General features: G+C 35.8%; 1 protein-coding gene across 2 annotated transcripts; it reads right to left on the bottom strand.

Annotated features, from left to right (window-relative positions):
- Positions 1 to 772: 772 nt before the first annotated feature.
- LOC113727386 (DNA gyrase subunit A, chloroplastic/mitochondrial-like) lies at positions 773 to 22,649 on the bottom strand. 2 transcript variants are annotated; one of them, XM_027251520.2, is made up of 27 exons: positions 22,047 to 22,649; positions 17,084 to 17,153; positions 16,907 to 16,972; positions 16,311 to 16,412; positions 15,814 to 15,858; positions 15,626 to 15,724; positions 15,370 to 15,456; positions 12,867 to 12,937; positions 12,640 to 12,748; positions 12,465 to 12,527; positions 11,136 to 11,201; positions 10,918 to 11,006; positions 10,199 to 10,247; positions 9,603 to 9,689; positions 9,150 to 9,243; positions 7,496 to 7,566; positions 7,280 to 7,369; positions 6,770 to 6,895; positions 6,528 to 6,685; positions 6,225 to 6,306; positions 5,981 to 6,145; positions 5,796 to 5,897; positions 3,486 to 3,613; positions 2,806 to 2,926; positions 2,535 to 2,589; positions 2,352 to 2,451; positions 773 to 1,153 (listed from the first exon to the last, which is right to left on the bottom strand). In XM_027251520.2, exons 1-27 carry the CDS (start codon positions 22,502 to 22,504, stop codon positions 1,042 to 1,044), a joined length of 2,865 nt encoding a protein of 954 aa, XP_027107321.2. In that variant the 5' UTR covers positions 22,505 to 22,649; the 3' UTR covers positions 773 to 1,041. The 2 variants fall into 2 exon arrangements, 1 of the variants encoding a protein (XP_027107321.2); XR_011839498.1 differs by lacking the exons at positions 773 to 1,153; positions 2,352 to 2,451 and having other exon boundaries at positions 2,542 to 2,589; positions 2,713 to 2,926.
- Positions 22,650 to 23,053: the final 404 nt, after the last annotated feature.

The raw sequence follows: 23,053 nt of genomic DNA, 5'->3' as shown, positions 1-23,053 counted from the left end.
CCAAACATCTTACAATCCCTCCCACCTAACTACCTAATCCAATCCTTGACTTTTGATTTACTTAAACAAGAGTAAAGATGCTATATAATGAATTTGGGCTTCAATAGCACTAATTGACAAGGAAGAAGGTGGCAAGTCATTGTTATAGTAGGCATACACAGTATTTTGGAGGCAGCAAAAGTTTTAAAAATTTATATTCACTCGTACAAACAACTATTCTTCTTCAAAATAATGGCGTAACGATAATTCGTACTGTCTCAATCCGTTTCAAAAAGATACTTTTAAAACCTATGTAAAATTGTATGATTTAAATAATTTATATAATTTTGAAATCTGAGAATTACCATTTGCAAAAGTTTCCTATTTTATACATAGAAAGCAAAGAAAAGAAAAATAACAAGTACTCTTCGCTCTATCCTGAAAAAACTAGAACGACACTTTTTTGTCCCAAATCAAACGTTAGATAAGGTCAATGACTGTTATCTTAACACTCACATTTGAATCTAACACTCAATACTTACATGCTACGGCAAGAGAACAACTTTTACTTTCAGCAGTAGTCCAACTTCTCTAATAAATACATCGTTATTGTCAACACTACAGCAAGAACGTTTATTCATTTTGTCCTACCCAAATTGCCATCAAGAAAGTCACATATGCCTCTTATCTATTCACTTTATCCTTCGAGTTTCCAGCAAGAAAGTTTCCATTAGCCAACAGCACGAACGAAGATGAATAAATTGGAAATACAACAGAAGATACAAAGCAATCATGATGAAAAATAACTTTGATGCTACAGTGTTTTCATTACTACTAGAGTAATTTGTTGACTACTGAAATTGGAGCTTCCAACACGTTAAGCGGTTAAATGCATCCTTTACAACATGTCCGCCGCCACTTCCCCTCAGTGCAAAAGAAAACAGGAAACATAACGTACGATTTCCTGTCATGTGTACAGCTACTTTAACACTGTTAATCTAAGTGCAACAAAATGGTAATCCAGTTAACTGATATTTGCACATGAATTAAGGACTGCAACTTCTAGGCAGCAGCAACTTCAGCTTCAACTTCATCTGAATCTGTTTCTGCTGCAGAGATCAAAGAAGCTGATTTGATTTTACCAGCATGCTCTAGCCGCATCAAAATTACCCCTCTGCCAAAAAAAGAGAGAAAGAGTAATGTTTAATTCAATTACGATACTCTCTCAAATGAAATCCATGCGTGTCCCAGGAGAAGTATAATATGCTAAATATGTCACAAATTTCTAGTGTTGATGATTGAATACCTAAATGTTAAAAAAGGAAACACAACCCCCCCACCAAAAACACAGCGAAAAAAAAAAGAGTAGAGACAGAACTTTGGAACAGGCAGTAGCAAGTAAATGTGCAAATAGCATTTTCCTCTGATTAGAAAACCAATATCTATTTGTCTAAAAACCAGATCGCAATTATAAAATTATCTTGGTTTAACATTATTAACTAAGCAAAAGATAAATCTTAGGAGGAAATTATGAAGAGAAAAAAGCTAACTATCCTACTTTACTCTGCAGATCACATTTTGGATGACAAAAATTTTACAGAAGTATATGATGCTTCCTCTGGAGAGAGCTAGTGGCACAACTACCATACTCTAAAGTCCCCCACACAACACCCCCCACCCCAAAAAAACCAAAAAAAAAACCAATAAAGTAACTTTATCTGTCTGCTAAGCAGCAAATTTATTGCATGACAAGAAGATTCATATTAGTCAGATCAACCTGAGTCATTGATCCTCTAATACTTGAGAATTCAATATCTAAATTTCCTCACATGTTCTCTACCTTATCCGACATATTTTCCACACTACACTTCCAACTCTATTCTACAGCTTCATTTCAAGTCAAATCTAGACTAATCTGTTAAAAAAGATCCAGACAGAAGCATCAGAACAAAGCATTTGTTTTTTAGTTTCTAAGTTTCAGCCGAACAGATATATCAGTAGTTTACATATCCTTCCCATGAGAAAGGTGACTGTTCGCTCAAACTGTTGCTTTGCTCCCAGTCCACTTTGGATTTAGCCTGAAGCTCCAATATTAAAACTCACTAACAATGTCAAGGAGAAAAATAACTTCCAATTAAGAACAGCTTGGAAAACAAACTACACAGTAGACCTTAACGAGGGTAAATAACATCACAAAAGAAAACATTAATCATGAAGGAGTTCATATCAAGTTCTCATTCTTTCTTGCAAATATAAAGCTCTTAAAAAGATCCTGCTTTTCAGCCATGAGCAAATTATTAGCAAAAAATGGCAAGAAAACCATTTGGCATGTTATGCAACAAGAAGTAAAAGGGCATGCAGCTAAGAAATACCTCGCAAATCGCGACTGTATGGAGATATCTCGCACTTTTATGCGGTTTACAGTCCCACTCTGGCTAACAAGAACAACTTGTTCATCACTTTCACCATCATCTAAAGAGGAAATAAGGTCCACCGTCACTATTAAGAAACAGAGTCCAAATTCAGAATAGTGATAAAAAGGTAAAAAGAAATACCTCCTAAGGAAAATCCAACAACAAATACTGCCGCCAGCTGGTCTTCAGATGCAAACTATGAGAAGATTAACACACCACGTCAGAGGCAAAAAAAAAAAAAGGGCGCACACTCTTTCCTTATCTTTTTCTTCACCCTTCCTATTACAAATAAAAGGCAATCAACCACCCATTAACCTACCACCATTATCAAAATGAAAACTTGAGCTTCTGGTTTCTTTGCATTCCATTTCTTTCTCTTTCCATCTAGTTAGTTCAGTACCAAGTGGCATACCTTATAACCTATTAAACCTGTTCTGTTCAAGGGCGACATCCGGAAGCTACTAAGAGGAACTCTCTTGCCAAAACCACTTTCAGACACAAACAGCAACCATGGGCCCGTCAATCCCTTGCAACTGCTTGGAAAAAACATAGCAGGTGGGAAACTAGTTTTGATCGCACAGTTTTCAATTAAAGATGTTGACCAATGGAAAACTAACATACTGAGAAATCAGCAGCACTTGAATGTGAAAAACAGTTATTGACCAATGAAAAACTAAAATATTGAGAAAATGGAAGCACTTGAATGTGAAAAACTGTTGAAGGATAGACGATGTATATCCGGATTATAGAAGTGTTTATCCTTCACTTAAACACATAAATGCAGTCAATGCTAAGTACAGAAGTTAGTGTTCATTATTCACTTAAGTAAATTGCCCAGAAAAAGAAATAAAAAAAAAGGCATAATCATGATAAAAGCTACCAAACTTTTGAAGTCACTACAAGAAGCACAAAAGTAATCGATGGATCCTCACTAAAACATTTTTACATGCATATATGAAGACAAGCTATGTAACATGAAAGGCCAGAATATTAGTTTGACAAAAATATGGTTAAATTAAAAAGCATCATATATAGCCATCTCAAATTGGAAAAAAGAAACACTTATTAACCAAAATAGCCAAGAGTTACTGCCTTCGATGGGAGAGATTATCCAACTCTTTGCTCAAAGCAGCTGGTATTATGTCCATGCTCGCTACTTTATCCTCTCCTTTCAGCCTCATGGCCACTGATCCCCTGGTATTTCTTCCAAGTGCTCTTATCTGAGACAGAGATTAAAGGAAAGAACATTGATAAGTTGAAACATAGAGTCAATAGCTAAGGAATCATCCACAATTCCACAGTAGCTATGCATTTCAGTAAATTGATCACATCAAACCTCATGATTTCACTAAAAATTTAGGGTCTACTTTAAAGACAAACCAAGTGTCCGAGGTTTCACAACTGGGAGATTTGGGAAGGCCTAACATGAGCATTGCATTAGTAAATTGATAGACACTAACTGTTTTCCAACCTAAGCAACTCAAGTAGAAATAGAGATGAATCAGCTCTTTGTAACAATGGATGACAAAGCAAGAAACAGGCAATCACCCCTTTTTTTCATGATTAAGGATGATGAATTCACACATGTACGTATCAGAAGATCAGTCACTTTTCACCGTGACAGGTCTAAAAGTATAGCATCAGTGACTTCTTGGAATTGCTAATATTATTCGGCATGGAGAAGTTCCCTTGTACTTGACAAATCCATGCTTACAATTTTTTGCTCTCTTGTGATATATCAGCCAAATCATATCACTTCCTTTTAAGTTTTCTCGATATAAACAAGAAACAGCAGTACTTTAACATTGTGTGGCTATAAAAGAGAGTACATTATGGCCTGCAAACATCCGTCAAGAAGCCCAGTCAAACTAAGATTCGCATGTTAAAGTTTGGTCAGGAATAATAAAATAAGAAAAATACTAACAAAGAAAAAGAAGAGAAATGCTAGACTGTTCATCAAAACCCAACCATATGCTCACAACATATTAATGTGTCTATCTGCGAGCACGTATATATACAACATGAATATCTACATTTTACTTGCTTTTGTGTATTTTATGATAAAGTACGTTAGCAAGCTTAATTCAGTCAAATTGATCTTATACATCCTGTAGTTGTTTCTTAAAAGAGATGAAAATTAGTCTCAATCTCTGGTTCTCACGTTCAGTTTTCTATATTAACATGTTAACTCGGGCCTACTGCTGCCTCTCTAACACACAATAAAAGGCTCTTCATTAGATTCCCCATCATGAAGATCCTTAAAAGGGTACTGTCCCACATCTATCCAGGGTTCCCTCCACACAAGCAACAAAATCTATAACAATATCCCTTGCAACTCTAAAGAGCAGCAGAAACTGAGCTTTAGTAGTTTACCATCAAACCACCTATCACAAACCTATTTTTTCAGCATCACCAAGTATAACCACCAAATTCTTTCTATGCCTTTTTTTCCCTGCCAAGACTCTCATGCCTTAAAAGTTTCTATACAAAGGGATCAACATCCTATTCAGACCTCTGAGCAAATCCGGACGCCCCATACATTTGTTCATTGGCTGTAACAAATACATGTATTTTGTTCAACTAGGAATTAAGTGACATATATCTTACCAACTGGATTTTACCACTAAGAAAATTTCCATGGTAATACCTCTTATTTAATCAGTTACCACAGAGAATTGTGAATCACCAGAATAATACTATTCAAAATGCTCAATTCATTTAAGTGAAACTATTGTCAAACAACAAAGACAAATAATTACTGCAATAAAGACTTTCTTGCAAAGTCGGTAGTCAACTAACATCCAAACCGTGGGAATGGGAAACTTTCCCCATATCATAATGAGGAGTTTTTGGGGCATCTGATCATTCAATAAGCACTAATAAACTCCGGACACATGAAATTCTGCAGGAAAGTTACAAGGATGGGAAAATATGTCAATGCCTATTTTGTCTTTTCAGCCAAACACTGACTTAAGGTTTTTGTAGTTTCTCCTTCTGATACGTGAAGGATATTATTTCAGAAGAGCCATCACACTATTGTATAAGCATGGAAAGAATGAAATCATTGTCAATTCAATTTACAGAAGCTTTATTATGTTGTTCTCTTCAAAACAAAATACCAAGTCAATTCATTGTATTATAGCCACGTTAAGTGCTTTGAGACAAGAACACCTATATGATATTGTTATGGCCCTTAAACAAAATGGCTTCATTTAAAACAGAAAAAGGAAAGAAAAAAAATGGAAGGCAAGATGAATCAGATTATATGTTTCAGTTTGAAAGCTAGAAGTAGATAGGTATAATCTCTGCTGCAGCTCCTCATCAAGGGGGAGGGTGACTCATATATCTCAAGTTAATGTGCTTTTTCAAGCTATTTTCCAGATGAGTAATAAGAGAACTCACTTTCTCACATGAACTTAAGATAACCATTCCATTTTGTGATGCCATTGCAACGAAGTCCTCATTTGCACAATGCCTTACCCATTTTAATTTATCCCCAGGAACCTGTAAAGTAAAATCTTGTGTTTGATCTGACTTAAACTAGAAAAAGTTACAACTCAAACAACTAAAACTGAGAAGGGACAAACCAATTGTATTGCTATGATTCCAGTTGATCTGATCGATGAGAAGTAGTTCAGAGACACTTTCTTGACATAACCATTCACAGTGAGCATTAAAAGAAACTGGTCTCCAGAAAATTCACTCACTGGAATGATTGATGTTATTCTCTCACCATCAGACAATGACAAGATCTGGATTTGAAGTAAAAACAAATTAACAGATATGAAACATTATAAGAAGAAACTTCTCCTCAGAAGTACAATTGGATACCTGAACCAGTGTTACACCAGCTGCAGCTCGAGTGCATTCAGGAATTTTATAGGCCCGAGCTGAGTAAACTATTCCCTTATCACTGCCAAGAATGGAAAAATCCACAAAATGAACAAATGACATATACATGACCAAATAAGTGCTAAATGCACCTTAATCTACTAAGGCAGAAAAGGATAAATAATTAAATATACTGAGCATTAACGATACTAAGACATAGGCGATAGCCATTTCAATAAGTGGAGGACAGAAATCATCTTCACCAAAAAAATGCCACTAATAGTATGACTTGCAGAAGAATACCTAAAATACAAGACATGGTCATGGGCACGACAGACGAGAAAATCAGACAGGGTATCATTATCTCTGAGTTTTCCTACTGATTTGCCAATAGTTCCCCGCTTTTGAAGATTAAATGTATCAGGCTTCATGCGTTTAACATAACCCTTCTCACTAATTGCCTGAAATTGAAACATGAAACCATGGGTGTAACATTGCAACAAAGAACAATGTGTGACAAAATTGGCAGGACAAAGCCAAACTACCAATAGCATTTCCTCATTGGGGATAACATCTATATCTTCAACTTGGCCACTCTCTGAGTCCTCTAGCATTGAACGTCTTGGGGTTGAAAACTTGTTCTTTATTTCCATTGCTTCTTCTTCTATCAGCTAAATTGCAGGAAGAAAATAATTAGTTTTATTAAAAACACGAACTTGTAAAATAAATGGCAGCGAAACAAGCAATAAGATATTCAATACACATTACTGCAGCAATGAGGCCAAAAGGGGGAAAAATTATTGTAAGATTGAATGTAATTGTTTTAGAAAAATAATGTCAGAAAAGGTAAATCAGAGAGCTTTTCAAGATATAATTAGGTAATATTGATCTCTTTGCCCAACAGCAGAAAAACAAACTTCACCTCTATATTCACCAATTGATTCTTGGCTAAAGCTAGATTAGGTTCAGATCAAATCATTTTAGTTGATAACGGAAATAAATCTTGCAATATAAAACAAAACAAGATACAATTAGCTTCTATACAACAATCTTACCTGAAGTATTCGCTTTTTGCTGGACAAAAGCTCCAGCAACTTAGATATTTGTTCTGTCAAAGATTTTCTCTCATCAACAAATTTATTTCTCTGCAAAATGGCAGCACACGTTTTCACCACCACAGGATAGTTCATTTCAGCTCGGGAGATGCTATGATACAGAAGTTAAAAGAACATCTAAAAGTCAAAATGACTAGTTAGCAGAATTATGCAAACCTCAAGGAGTGTTAGTCTTCTCAGGCTAATGTCCAAAATAGCTTCTGCTTGTTTCTCTGACAAATTGAATTCTGCCAAAAGAGCAAATTTATCAGGTGTAAATTTTCACATATATACATTTTTTTATTTTCCACCCTCAGACGTAAAAAGTATACTTTCATGGATCTCATGAATATTATCTTAGTGATCTAAATCCTTGAATAGGAGCACTATTAACGCCAGGGCATGGCACTACAGAAATTACAAGATACAACAGAACTCAGAATGACCAAAAAAATTAAGAGTTGAAATCCAATCCTTAAAAGATCAACTCCATAATCATTGATACAAAGTTAAACAAGAGAAAAGTGTAGTTGCCCAATCATTAAAGAGCAGAAATAAGCAAGTAAATCTCCTTCCAGGAAAACATATCCTCAAAAACACAAGAAAAAGCAGAAAACAGTTTCTTATTGCTGGAATTTCTATATACATACATATAAATGTGTGTGTGTGTATCCACAAACATATATGTATGCAAGTATACATATATAAATAAGCACATCACTTACATATAACTAGTTAGAGAATTAAGGATGTCTTTCTTACCACTTGCAAACTCTTCTTTACAAATCATTTTCATTTCTTAGTCAAGAGCATAAAGAAAAAAAAAATCCTTTTATAATCCATGCATATCAGATACTCAAGATCATAGAAGCTTATCAATAAGGTCTTGCTTCCTACTTGAAAATACTAATATTTGAAGGCAACTTCACTTCCTAGTCAACAGAACATAGGGACAAAAATCTTCATTTCATCCAAATGCAGTGCAGCAAAACTCCTTTAGTTGATCAGAACAAAAGTGGGGTGAAAACAGAATCCAAAAGCTAAATCAAGGTTGTGTGGCATATCCTTGTTTACAATGTGGGAGAAAGTTGCTTACACTTTGTGCAATTATTGCATTTACTCTTCATTATTAAACACTAGGTGGTGGGTGTCAACATAAATTAGGAAGCACATTCAACTACAAATCTACAACGATTTAAGATTCAGCAACTTAAGAAGAGAACAAAAAGAGTTGAATGATAAGAATACCACAACATTTAACCCCAACCAGCCCAAGTCAAGTTGCAGTTTGAAAGCTTTTGCACCTTGAAGGAGGTAAAGAGAATGCTCAGTTGAGGTATTCAGTACTCGGTAATGTTAAAGAAGCTAAGCAAAAGTTGAAGATTCCAGCTTAATATAAAATGGAGTAAGATCAATAATTTGAAAGAGAAAACAACAGGATGGGAACTCTTCAAAATATTTTTATAATACATAAATGTGAATAGTGCCAAAAGTTACATATTCTTATAATACCTAAATGCATATGATGGCGAAATTTACTCAACCTTAGTTGCTTCTTTGACTACAGCATGTATTTAATACTCTAAACAACAAAACAATAGTCATATTAGGAGTTCAAACTCCTAAAACCAATGGAATAAGAACTTTGTACATAGCTCAAACTTTAAGGCATGCAATTCGCATTGTCAAGTGAAGTGGAATGCAAATCTAGAACAGAACAAATATATGATTTTTCATTTTCTATGGGCTTCTGCATGAGCCTTGTATGTTTCCTGCACACATGCAAGAAGCAAATGGTACATAAACAGAGCATCATCAAGAAGCAAATTACCTTTCATCAATTGAGCTGTTGCCCCAGAATGACTTGAGGCTTTCCTAATTATGTCAATCACTCCGTCCAAATTATCAAGCCCCACAATGATACCCTAAATTCATCACGCGCCAAAAGGTGGGAAAAAAACAATTACAGTGAGATATCAAGCACTATAACCACAAAGACAGGCAGCACAAAACAGGTGCAATAGCACCATGAAGCAAGCCATTAACAACCAGTCCACGTTTCCTTGTAGAAGCAATAATTCAAAGTCTCCATCTGGGTTGACATATTCAAGTCAAAGAAACTAAGTTGAATATGAAAATAACAACCTAAAATGATTCAAGCAAACTAAGAGTGCAGGAACAAATGATTGAAACTTGTACGGGGAGAAACATAATCCAGACAAAAGGCATTATAAAAAACATATGATATGCATATGAATCCAACTTCCCCAGAGCTGAAGCATACCTCAACAATGTGATTTCTATCTTGTGCATGCGAAAGCTTAAATCTTGCTCGCCTTTCAATCACGGAGCATCTGAAGTCCAAGAAAGCCTGTGAACCAACAAGAAAATTATAATTTATCCAGAAGTTGTGAAGGTATATACATGTATCTCTAATCCAATTATAACAGGACATTTCATATGCATGTCTAGGCAAATATAGAGATGCAAATGCAGGAATGCCAAAGGTAAAGAATACTATTTTCACTGCTGAACAGCCTGAAACTTGGAATTTTAACAAACTATAGATCCTGTAGATTAAATTCATTTCACAGATGAGTAAAAGTACACAATCATTTGGATTCAGCAAAAAAAGAATTACTATCGACCAGCATAAGTATGAAACAGCATTCAAGGATATAGGAAAAGACTGTCAGTTGTATAATTTAATTATGCACACTGCCAAGCCACTCTCTTGAAATAGACAAAGAATTCAAGGATATAGGAAAAGATATATGAATATGCATAACAAATAAGCTGCATAACAGATAAAAACACGTGTATACTTGTAAGTAAATCTACGTACGCCAAATAAATAGAGCCATAATAAGAATGAATCACCTGAAGCAATTCTTTCAATCCCATAACTTTAGGTTGGCCATTAAGAATACTGTGAGCCAAAAATCACGTGAAGAAAGAACAACAATTGATCAGATATTCTAATTGAATAGCACAAAAAAGAGGAACAACCGTAGTTCATCAGGTTAATTTAGTATGAAAGTGAGACATATTTTGATCCCCCACAAAATGAATCAATTGCAAAACAACCAAAGCCTAATTTCTCTTTCATTTTTACGTGAAGGAGAAATCCAGCTCTTCATTACTATGCATTATAAAGCATTGGAAGTCTTGCTTTATTTGTCAAGAATAAAAACCACTGCACTTGTCATTTTGTACTATTTTCTCTATACAAGTACATGTGCGCACACACAAGCATGTTGAGAAAGAGATAGAAGTAGAAAAACAAACTCTGCAAAGAGATGGTTGTTGTTACTAGTAAAGAACTGATAACAAAATGGAACCAGCCTGTTACTAGTAACGACCCGATAACATGATGGAACCAGCCTGAATACTAGAACAGAAATCAAACTTACATTAATATTTCAATGTAGTCATGCTAATTTCTTGGCCTACCATATTCCTGTCTTTTAAAATAGATTAATCAACAAGACCTTGTCATAGTTAGCAGTCTACTGAGCAAGTCCATAATAAATTAGCTACTTACACATAAACTGGAAAAGCTTTCACAGAAAACAACTAACCATCTAGAAACTACTCACCCCACCATGTTACAGTTGAAACTGGACTGAAGAGCGGTCATTCGATAAAGATTGTTCAATACAATTGATGGTGCGGAACCCCTCTTAAGCTAGAGAAAAGAAATGAGTAGAATTTATTATTCTCAATTTTGCATAAGGTTCATAGTCATTAGACCAAACACAAAAAGTATAGCTCCATCAATCAAAGCTGAAGACATGAATGATAAACTTATTCATACCTCAATAACAATCCGCATTCCAGATCGATCACTCTCATCACGGATATCACTAATACCTTCTAATTTCTGAAACAAGAAAACATGAAAATATTGCAGAAAAGAGGATAAAGCTTGAGTCAGTCCCCAATTCCAACAGACAAATAAATCAAGAGTACCATAGACCCAGTCATCTGCTCTTAGCTCAAGTTGGGAACCATTTTTATGCTTCTTGAATGTAAGGATGACATCTAACATAAAGAATTACAAAAAATAAGAATAGAGTAATAGATTCCCAAAAGTTAAACCAAGGCTTTACAAGGAACCGCTTGAAGTATGGATAAGCAATCATGCTATATAAAGACATTGTCACTCAAAAAATTCCTGGGAAGAAAAAATTTAATTTCTCAAGACATCCTTCACAATTATTCTTCTAGTGTCTCTAATAAAAGTTTACATCATATCCACCAAATTCAAAATTCTGGAAACCTAGTCAAACATTCAGTTTACAAAATTGTAGCCAAATCATACAAGTGACTACATGTCCTCACATTTAAACTACCAAAACCGAACCAACTGCATGTGTGTTCCAAAATGTAAGACCAAAACTATTTTGAGCCAGCCAATTGAAGCATTGAGTTCCACAAGATACAAGAAACAGCTTTCCTCAGTTGTAGAATTTGAGCTAAGAAAGAGCTAAAATACGCAACGATTGCAAGTCCTTAATATCCATATAGTAGAGGCAGTCCCTGTATTTATTTGATGCTTTACCAGTCAAACATATAACATGATGCATTTATCTAGTAATGGGGAGAGGATTAGCAAGAGAGACCGAAAGGTGCTACATCTCAGATTGGAGTAAGAAAGGAACCCCAGGTGATCACAAATCATCACACTGCTCTCACAAAATTACAAGTAAATCAGACTGCCAAGTTTTCTCATTTGCCAACGAGACCATTGCACATACAAAATATTCCCTGGACATTGTTCAGTGACAGTATGCATGAAATTATCTAAACCTTGTAGACCAGATGAAGAAAGTAAAGGTATTTCCAGATTCAAACCTAAAATAATATGTCCATATCTAAGAGTGGAAAAGATTGGGAGAAGGAATAACCAAGATGAAATGGAAAATATATAATATTCTGCCAGACCATTGACCTTGATCCACATTATGGAACCATCAGAAAATAATAAAAGAAAGAAGAAAAGGGACAAAAAAATGGAATATAAGCATCAAAATACATTTACTCCAGTGAAGGGAACAGCACAATTAAGGGAAGAAAGACCATTTCCAAGAAATGCGGATTTTAAAGATAAACAGATTGCTTTTGAGGAAAACAAAGAAGATACCCTATTTTCTACAAGCTGGGCAATGTTCTCAATCAAAGAAGCTTTGTTGGTCTGATATGGGATCTGTTTCATTAATCAAACAAGGAAAGAAAGAAAAGTAACAAACAATAAGCATACCGTTATTATAATTCAAAAAGTGCATAAATATTATTAAGGATAATAAGAAAAAAAAAACCTCTTTTATAATAATTGCTGTTCTCTTGGTTTTGGAATCAAGAGTTTCAACATCAGTCTTTCCTCTTACAATTACACGTCCTCTCCCAGTTCGGTATGCTGCTAAAATCCTTGAAAACATACATTCATTTCAGAATTTTCAATAAGTTCATGTTTGCATAGTACACACAGATAAGCTGGAACCAAAATGCACAATGTGAGTGATTAAACAAGATGAGAAGACCCTACCCAATGTTACCCATTATTGTTCCTCCTGTTGGAAAGTCTGGTCCAGGCATGTACTCGAGCAGTTCTTGTAGCTGTTACAGAGAGGAGGGACAACCATAATGAGATCAATAGCAATTAACTTTGAGGCCAACAACTTTAAGAGACTACAAGCTTGAACTTAACAATATAATCAGCAAGTATATGGTCAAAATCCTATAACTCAAGGCTAACTAACCAATCATGTTTAAGCATCCAAAATCAATTCCTTTACCAGAATATTTTTCTATTCACATAAAGTAAATTCTACTCTTCATACTCAAATCCTGTTTCGTCCATGTAAAAAAATATTCTCCTACATATCTAAAATGGTCGTGTTTAAGATTACTTTAGGATGCAGGCACCATTGTCCCAGCTTTGTAGACATAAGAACAAACTTCATTTAAGTACAGATGGTGTTCAGTTAAAGTTCATTCCCTTTCCAGTTTCCTACAAATATTGGGTGCAATGTAAGACATCTAAAAATGTTTTCATGACCTCATTTAAGTACTGTAAAGGTTCAGTTAAAGTTCATTCACTATGTTTCCTGAAACAAATGTTAGGATATAGTTAAAAGCCTGCTTTAACTTTTTATGCATCGGCTAAATCCTACCTTTTTAGCCAAAGGCCTATTCCAGATTTGTGCCTTGGAATATTCTCAATTGCTTTTGACATCCAACTTCGAATAAATTCTAGCTGAAAGAGCTGATTCTTCAAGGTAGTCTTTGGGAAGCTTTATCTAAAATAGCCTTTGGCTATTCAAAACTTCTAAAACATAGAACGATTTCAGCTCTGTATGGATTTAAGTAATTGGGAAAAAACTAGTTTTCCAAATACAAGTCTACAGTAACCCCAAAAACATTCCAAATACACCTAAAAAAACACCAAAAATAACTATAAAAAAATCAGCACGCCCTCCACCACCCTCCCACACCCACCCCCTTCCCCCCCTCCCCTTTCCCCACTTTCCTCCTTCCCGTTCCCTCTTCCCCCCCTTCTCTCCCCCCTCCTCTTCCCCATTCCCACCCTCACCCCAGATATGGTCAAACATTTCTGGAGTGGGGGGTGGAGTGGGGTGGGGAAAGGAGGGTGGAGGAAGGGCGGGAAAAACGAGGGAGAAGAAAAGGGGGAAAGAAGAAGAGGAGGGGAAAACCGGGGAAGGAGGGTGGCTGGCAGGGGGGCGCGATGGGCTGGCGGGAGGTTGAGATAGGGAAGGGAAGAAGAATAAACTATAAAATTTTAAAAACAGCCCAAAATTTTCAAAATTCTAAGGACATCCCAAAATATACAATACATAAGTTTTCTACGAATACGTCTACAATAAAGTTTTTAAAAACACCCTGACAATACCTAGGAATCCGTTTGGATTAGTTGTTTTTTAAGGTTTTTTTGAAATATTTTACTGTAGTAGTGTATACGAAAAATTTTTACTGTAGATGTTGTTTGTGGTGTTTTGGAGGAATTTTTGAAATCCATTTTGGGGTACCTTTTAAATTAAAAAATATTTTAGAGTGCTTTTTAAAAATTAACACTACCACTTACAACCATCACCACCCCCACCTACAACAGCCACCACCCTCTCTCTCTTCCCCCCCTCCCTTTTCCTTCTCCCTCTCGTTCCTCCTACTCTTTTCCCCTTCCCTCTTCCTCCTCCCCTCCCCTTCCCCCCCACCCCATGCCCTTCCTTCCCCCTCCTCTCCCCTCTTCCCGACCCCATCACGATTTAGTCCAGGCCAGATCGGGGGGCGGGGGGTGGTGGGGAAGAGGATGGGAGGAGGAAGATGGAAAGGGAAGAGGGGGGAGGAGGAGGAGGAGAAAGGAAGAAGGAGGTGGTGGTGAATTTTTGGTGATAGATGGAAGATGTTGTAGAAAAGCACTATTTTAAAAATTTTGAGTACAACAGGTAATCTAAAAATTTTGAGTACAACAATAAAAATAAAAAATTTTAAAAAGTACTCTAAAAGGTAATCTAAAAATTAGTTTAAATTTTTTTAAAATTTTAAAAATATCTCAAAATATATTCTAGAAACTCTTCTACTCTTAAATATTCCAAAATATTTTCTGAAAATATCCCAAAATATAATTTAAAAACTCTGTTACAGCAAAATTTTTCAAAAACATCCCCAAAAACAGCTAATCCAAACAGAGCCTATATTTTTTAAATTTCTTTTGTATATTTGTGAGTTGTTTATGATATATTGTATGGATGAGGTGTTTTGGAGTTGTTTTTATTTGTATATTACTGTAGCATTGTATTTGACAAACTAGCTTTTGAAAAACAGGCGAATCCAAACGAAGTTCATTCAATTTTTTAAACCTTCTTACATAATCACTTTTCTTCTTTTTGCAACAGCAAACCAATTCTAATCCTGAGGCTTCCTTCACTATCCTATTGATAAGAACAATATGTGGTCAAATGGAAATATAATAAAGGAACAAAGAAGTTTTCTACAGCAAAGGACAAACAGGCTGCATAAGCTAGACATACCGTGGCTTCTGGATTATGAATCAGCACAGACAGTGCATCTACCAACTCTGCAAGATTATGTGGAGGTATGTTTGTTGCCATTCCAACCTGACAACATATTACTCATGGAATCATACCCAAACACACTACAATAAGAGAACATGATCCGCATACGTAAAATGCCTCTTTCACACAATAGAGCACCAGGCTAAAATAGATTAAAAATTGTGAAAATGAACATCAAAAAACTCAACATCCATTAGCCAAAAATAATCACCGCTATTCCAGAGGCACCATTCAACAATAAGTTAGGAATCCGGGCAGGAAGTAATGATGGTTCCTTTTGCGAATTATCAAAATTTGGAACAAAATCCACCTGCAGAGATGATAAATAGAAAAGAACTTGGATCACAACACAATATAGAAAGCCTATAAGATTGGACGTTCAAGGAGAAAAATACTGACGGTATCTTGATCTAGATCAGCCAGTAACATTGCCTCCGCAAGTGCCTGAAAGTACAAACTCATGATGATAAATGCAATTTTAATTTCAGTATTACTTTAATAAAACCAAAAAACAATCAAGGCATTTATGTGAGTGCAAAACTCAATGATCATAGATACTTTTAGAATCAGCATTAAGAATTTTCAGGATGGAAAACATAGCTTCTAGCTTCTTACATAGGAGGTGTATATATCAGCCAAAGAAGAAGAATTGAGAAATAAAAGGATTTTAAAAAAGACTTCCATTTCCCTGCCGTTAATAACTAAAAAAGAGGAAAGAAAACAAAAGAAAAAGTAATTACAAGACATTCCTTGAACTCTCAGATCCTGAAATTGATACTTTTAAGACAAATGCAGAGAAACTCTCATAATTCTTTTCCTAGCAAGTTCAAACAAACTTTTCAGAGCATGCTAAGATACAGGACTAACAGAGTACAAGAAATCAAACATAAACCTACTTCCAGCCGGCACTCAGTATAACGCATTGCAGCAGGAGGATCAGCATCAATAGAACCAAAATTACCATGTCCACGAATCAGTGGGCTTCGCAAGGAAAAATCCTGGAGACACATAAACAACAATATAAGGCGAATTGACAGAGCAAATCCCTCTACAATCTACAACCTGGAGCTAGATAACTCCGATTTTCAGAAATGTGAAGCACCGACTTCCATTACATAGGCAAGCAGGATAGCAAACAAACAAGTACAAAATTAAAAATCCTATAATTCACTTTCCAAAGAAAATAAAAGCAAGAGGATGATAAAAAGGACGGAAACAAATCTATGTTCAATAAATCTACAACAATGTTTTGTTGCATACCTTTGTCACGGGTCAAGAAGAAAACGCATCTAAACCCAGAACACAATTTTGAATGAACTAAATGTGAGGTCATATTTAGCTGATTGCTAAACCATGTGGACAAATAATGGAGATAACAGTTCCATTAGCCCATGATAGAATGTATATAGAAAAATGAAAGCAGGCTTACACCTCAATCAACCACATAACCAAGCAATTGAAGAAGTGCCATAATTTTGGAATACAATATTACCTGTGCCATTCGAACCAAGGAGTCATACACAGCAGTGTCTCCATGCGGGTGATACTTACCAAGGACCTGTAGTTGAAACCAGGATGATCAATACCAAAGAGTCATTTGTTCTCTCAGTCTAAAGAAATAATCTATTCAACACTCCCATATAGCCTAAGAAAGTAAGCAGTGTACAACCTCTCCAACAACTCTAGCACATTTCTTGTGAGGTTTCCTTGATGAAAGACCCAATTCATGCATTGCAAATCTACAGTCAAATAACAAAGAAAGAAACTCAGTCAGATGTCACCTCAGTAACTTACAATTGTTGGGTCAAAACTTATGCAGAAATAATACATTCAACAACAGCAAAATGCAGAAATTCTCAAGTATAGCATCTACACAGAATAATTTGTCTCAAATCAATTACATAACAAAATAGAAGCAGGAAAAATGTAACATCATGGAAACCATAACATGCAGTTAGTTATGATTAAAAAATGAAAAAACTTGTGTTATCGATGGCTGAAAAAAACCAATCAGAGTTCAAAGGAGTCATATGCATCATCATGAAATCTGCGAGATATGCATAATTAGCGATCCCTTGGGATATCTGTTATGATACCATTGACCACATATATGAAATGTAATATATGCAAATAATTCACTCCATAAGAATGTTATCATATATTTCCTCTAAGAACTGGCAACAAGTAATAAATAAGCTTGCATATACTGGCTGAAACCACTTAAAATTTAAAGGCACCAATACCTCCATTCATCATCACAAAATCAAGAGAATGTACATAATAACCGATTGATCTTCATGAAGCTACTAACAGCAACACGTTCAGCTAATTGTGTATATGCAGTTTGCAATTATCAGTAAAGAACGATGTTCTGTTTTATTTTTCCTGCTAACAATACGCAAGAGGATGGATAGTTATTTAACTTTGTACCAGGTAAGCACTCTGACTCCATAACAAATCAAGTCTCCTCTAAAAAATGAACTTTTTAGAAGTTCATCTTCCTTAGGAAGCTCGTATCAGCTTTCACCAAAATTAATTACCTGCCTTGGGTCACTTTTCATGTTAGTTAAACGCCCCTAAACCAATGATAGCACTTCCAAACATCAAAAGAAAAGCAAATGATCCAAACAGTATCCATTTCATGCAATACCTATGAATAGCATCAAGCAAATCAGCAAAACATAAGCAATAAGAGGAAGACTTTGACAAACAATTAAGTAGAGTTAGTTTAAGTCTATGCCCCTAAACTTTTACTCACCTGCAAATTGCGCCATGAGTGTTCAACTGCATTGCTTAACTAAGTTAACCTACTTATCCATCTTAAGTTAATCGAATCATCAGAAGAGCACTGGATCAATGTCTAACTTGAACAGTAATATAACTGTTCTTAGATTCACATTGACAATATTTGGGATGACTTTCTGCCAAAGACACTGTTGATTTCCTAGAGTTAAGATCCATCCAACCAACATCGGATCCTTTAGAAACTTCTTAACTTGATAATTGATTTCTTCCTCAAACTGCATTATGATGATTGGGCTAATGTAACACAAATTAATAGGTCAGGGTAGTCAAGCTAAGCAATTGAAAAAGTTTAGGGTGGTACAGCAATTACCTTGTGAAGTATGACAAACAACACATTTACCTATATCTCAACCAAGTCAGAGGTATGAGTCAAAAGTCAAAATCATTAACAAAATATACGTATATCTACAGCCTTATTTAGATGAAACTATGTATTGGTTGCTGCCATTAGTCGAAGAGAGAAAATTAATTATGCAACATAAATACTTGAATAGTTATACTGTATAAGCCTATCTGGATACAGATTATACCCATGGATGTAAGTTTGTCAAATGACGTGAAAATGTGTTTGCAAGCTGTAATTAGGGATGCATTGCAGGCAATAGACTGCAAGAGTCGGTAGAATTAGTAGAATAGAGCCAGGGAAAATATTGAAATTAGGGAATTGGGTTGAGTCAAACACAGTTCCAAGTGCTTATTGATACTCTCTTGGCTTGATTCCATCCAGTGTTCAGGACCTACATAACAAGTCATGACAGTTGATACTCCAACCAGCCACGACAGTTGCATCCCTAACCTTGTCTTCCTTGTGATATGCAACTATATGTTTCCAGATAGGGCTGACAGTAGTCAAGCTTGCGCTAGACACTAAGTACCACAGCCCATGTTCTCATGAAAACCTGCACAGTAACCTGAACTTAACACCATTAGGCAAAATGCAACATCCCATAACAACAAAGCTCAATTGGACCATTGAGCCCCCTCAAAAAATAATGTGGTTATAGTTCTGATGTTATACTAGGTATACATGTTATCAGAACAAATTTTTTATTTCAGTATTTCCAAAACTAATCACTGTAAAATTTTATGTGCTAAAATTAGGCACCAAGTACTCAAGCTAGATTTCCGCGCTTGAACTACTTTAGCCGCAACTTAAGTATAATCAAGTACACAGAGCTTGTCAAGTTGAGGACCATGCCACATATTGGTTGCAGTTGTAATTCATTTTTAAGTCATGGTGGAGCATGCTTTATTTCTAGTATGCATATATAGTGAGATGAGCTATTAACTATTACCAGTCAGAAAGATTTGAACTTCTCCAATGGGAAATGAATGTCCATCCCTCAAAATAGAACAATAAGGGAAAAAATGTATAGATTATGACTCTTCCGTTACTGCAAAGAGCAATTTTAGAAGAACTAATGGCTACGTATTTCCTTTTTTGCCAATTTTTGAGGGCATTCTGAAGTTCAATGGCTAGCATCTATATCCTTGTGATCATCTCAGCAAGAGTTACATCTTCATTTGCAATAATCGAAAAAAATCAAGTCAATATCCTCTTTAGAACACCCAGTTTCAGACTTTTGGATCCATAACATCATCATTGAGAAGAATTGCTACCAGAATCTAAACTATGTCTGACACAAAGCTCTACACCTTACGACAAATAGATATCACTATTCTAACTTGCAATCATAGAACATACTTCTAAATAATAAAATTATCTTGCTTCTCATTGGTAGGCAAACCTAAAAATCCCAATTATGTCTGAACGGGTATACTGATCATGAGATAATTCAATCAGAATACTAGACTGGATGCTCGTAATCAAACTGAAGTTACCTCCTTTAAGAAAATCAATACCTTTCAAACCTATTACGCACATTCTACATCTTCTCAAAATCTATTGAACTTGTAGAAAACCCTGAAGGGTTGTCCAAAAAGATTCAAGGGACAAAACTTACTGTAGACTTTAAAGCAATTTCCAATGCATCTAAACAGTGTACCTACTAGAAGGATTATTCTGTTTTCTCAATTACAGATCTAAACCAGAAAAAATTTCAACTGTAGTTCTGAAACATTTGTTGGATTTTCAGGGATGAGAAGAAGCCTTGTTGCGACTTCATAGTGCTACACAAGTTTCACCAAGTCTTCTTTTAAAACGTGGATCTCAAGATGGTCATACTTTGAATTTCATTTTTACTCGACTAGATTGTAGCTTGAAAAGTAATTAGGGCAGAAGAGAAAAGAAACAGGAACTGCAATCTACACTAAGTTTAGACCACTATCAATACTTTCAAAGCTTATTACAACTAAAAGTGAACTGAATAAAAAAATGATCGAGATTACCACAAGAACCTCAACCATAGATAGAGACAAAAGATGGTATAGAAACGTCCTCTTGAACTTTGAAATAGTTATGACAAAAGATCAGCCACGAAGTCTACACAGTTAGCTTTCCTTGTTTATCTCTATTGGTGTATTATTCTTTCTGTATTCTCACAATCGTGAGTTTCATTTTTCTTCTGTTAGAGAGCAATTTTCAGATTTAAAGATAGGTCTTATCTTGGGTTATGCCACACTGTATAATTGTTTTCATGCATCATGAATAGTTGCATCAAATCAAATTTTTCTGCAGTTGGACAAAACTAGCTAACAGATCCATTTGGAATTTATGTCTTCCCATAAAGCATGCAATACTTTCACATTCTGTTTTTTAGTGTTTTGGTCCAAATTAGTAGTATTTTAGTGAGCAAACATATCCAATTTCCAACATTTCACCTTCATTTCGATTTCTCTGAAGCAACTAGAACCCTCAGCAGCATTCCTAATGAACATTACAAAGACACTGCAATCATTCCCTTTTTCCATCATTTAATTTAAATACCAGAACATTTGGAATTAATGATCTACACCTAATCAGTTACTATATTTCTTTATAGTTTGACAAAACTGCTGAAAAAAATCAAGTTCATCATGTCTAGTAACTTGCATCTGCACTACAGAAATGTGCCATGGACTTATTATTCAAGGCTATGAGAATGAAACAGAGAAAATGACTGAAACAGAAGTATAATTTGCAAAGCACTGGGACAAGTACAATGAAACAAAACTTCTCATCCCAGTGTCCTAAGAACTACATACTTTGTTTCCAACACCAGGTGAAGCTCTACAGAAACAGAATTGTATGGCACATATAACCCTTTGCCACAAGTAAACCAACAAAAGGAAAAAATCAAATAAAAATAAATAAAGCAAGTTACAGACAATGGGAAACTTTTGTCCAATGATCGACTTTACAAAGACATCAAACCATTTTCCATAGGAAAAAAAATTATTACCCTTCAGAAAATAGGACCCATGCGTTCCTCACATCCGGTTACATATTAAATGCTGCGGGCCCCATCCTAAGGCACTAGAACTTATCACATCCTCATTAATACAACTAATTATGTTCACATCATAGTTCACATTAATGGAATTAATTATCAATCAGAATAAAGTTCATCAAATTAGTTGAAGCAACTCCATAGCCCTATTTGTAAGTAACGTACTTTTAACCTAAAGAATGGTAAAATGTACAAGTCATAAAGCACAAAGTCCAACACTCAGCAACTTGATTTTTAAATGAATCCCCTAATTTGTTATGTTTAGGTATTCCGAAACTCATTAGCTCCAAAAATACTTGAATAATTTCCATACAGAATAGTACAATGTACAACTTATACAGCATCATGTACAACATCACCAGCTGTTAATCCCCAAAAAAAATGCATAATAAATTCCTGAACCAAAAGAAAACAAAAATAACTTAACAATTAACTCACAATATCCTACGGTGGACCGGTTTCAACCCGTCTCGAACATCAGGCAAGGCGCGGCCGAGCAGCACAGACATGGCATAAGCCATATAAGCTTCAGTGGCTTCCTTATGAAGCTCCGAAACTATAATCCTCCCCTCGCCTCCTCCACTACCACCGCCAATTTTATCCCTAGCAGCCAAAACAACACTACCATTATCTCCTCCTCCATCATCCAAAACTGCGTCCTCGGCTTCTCTCCGCTTGGCTTTCACAACCGGTAACTTCTCTATCGGCACCGAGGAGGACAAGAACCGGAGCTCCGAAACCCTAACTTTCCGGAGCCCAGAGAACTGCGCAGTGACGGGGCGCAGGTGCTGTGAGTAGCAGCGGAGTAGGCGAAGTCCCGTTGTCGTGATGTTGAAGGCCATTGGCTGATTAAATAAGGGGCTTTTGGGCGGGGAAATGCAGTAATTTAGGTTCATGCCATGGAAGGTGACAAGGAACCCTCTGTTCGCAGTAGTGTGTGTTGTGCGTGAGAGAGAAAGTGAGAGTGAGAAAAGGAGCAAGAAACTGTATAGTTTAATTTCAACGTGTTCTTGCGCGCCAAGTTCTCCTATCTTTTTTTTTTTTTGCCCCCTTTTTCTCTGTTTTTTTTTAAACTCTGTTTTTTTAATCCCTTTTGGCTAAAATTAGTGAAATGGAGATAATAATATATAGAGATCTCACTTACTAGTTTATATTAGTAGGGGTGGGCTGTGCTACGCATAGCTAGTGCCCATTGGGATGTATTTGTAGTGGGACCTATACGTACATCAGTTCAGTTTGCACACGCGTCAGTTCGAGCAAGAAGAATTGACTGACCATGCCGGATAGTTCGGACAATCAGTGGGTAGCACACGCGATTGTCGCCTCTCGAAGTGGATGGGCCTGGTGGGCCGCGAGGTCCGAACTTGTCGGAGCTGTAGACACCAAATTTTTGGTGTAATTTCATTTACTGTTTATTTTTATTTTTTATTTGTCGTGTTAGTTTT

Source organism: Coffea arabica, chromosome 2c (genome assembly GCF_036785885.1).
Source record: "Coffea arabica cultivar ET-39 chromosome 2c, Coffea Arabica ET-39 HiFi, whole genome shotgun sequence".
In the NCBI taxonomy this organism is placed as follows: domain Eukaryota; kingdom Viridiplantae; phylum Streptophyta; class Magnoliopsida; order Gentianales; family Rubiaceae; genus Coffea; species Coffea arabica.
The sequence above is the reverse complement of the archived record's forward strand: the minus strand, read 5'-3'. Positions and strand labels throughout refer to the sequence as shown.

What these genes read in the sequence shown, in the direction of transcription:
- LOC113727386 (XM_027251520.2), bottom strand. Translation starts at nt 22,504, where the DNA reads ATGAACCTAAATTACTGCATTTCCCCGCCCAAAAGCCCCTTATTTAAT. An exon ending in ATAGAAATCACATTGTTGAG is followed by an intron (nt 9,244 to 9,602) that starts GTATGCTTCAGC and finishes TGATGAATTTAG; the next exon opens with GGTATCATTGTGGGGCTTGA. An exon ending in CAGGTTTAATAGGTTATAAG is followed by an intron (nt 2,590 to 2,805) that starts GTATGCCACTTG and finishes ATCTTCTCATAG; the next exon opens with TTTGCATCTGAAGACCAGCT.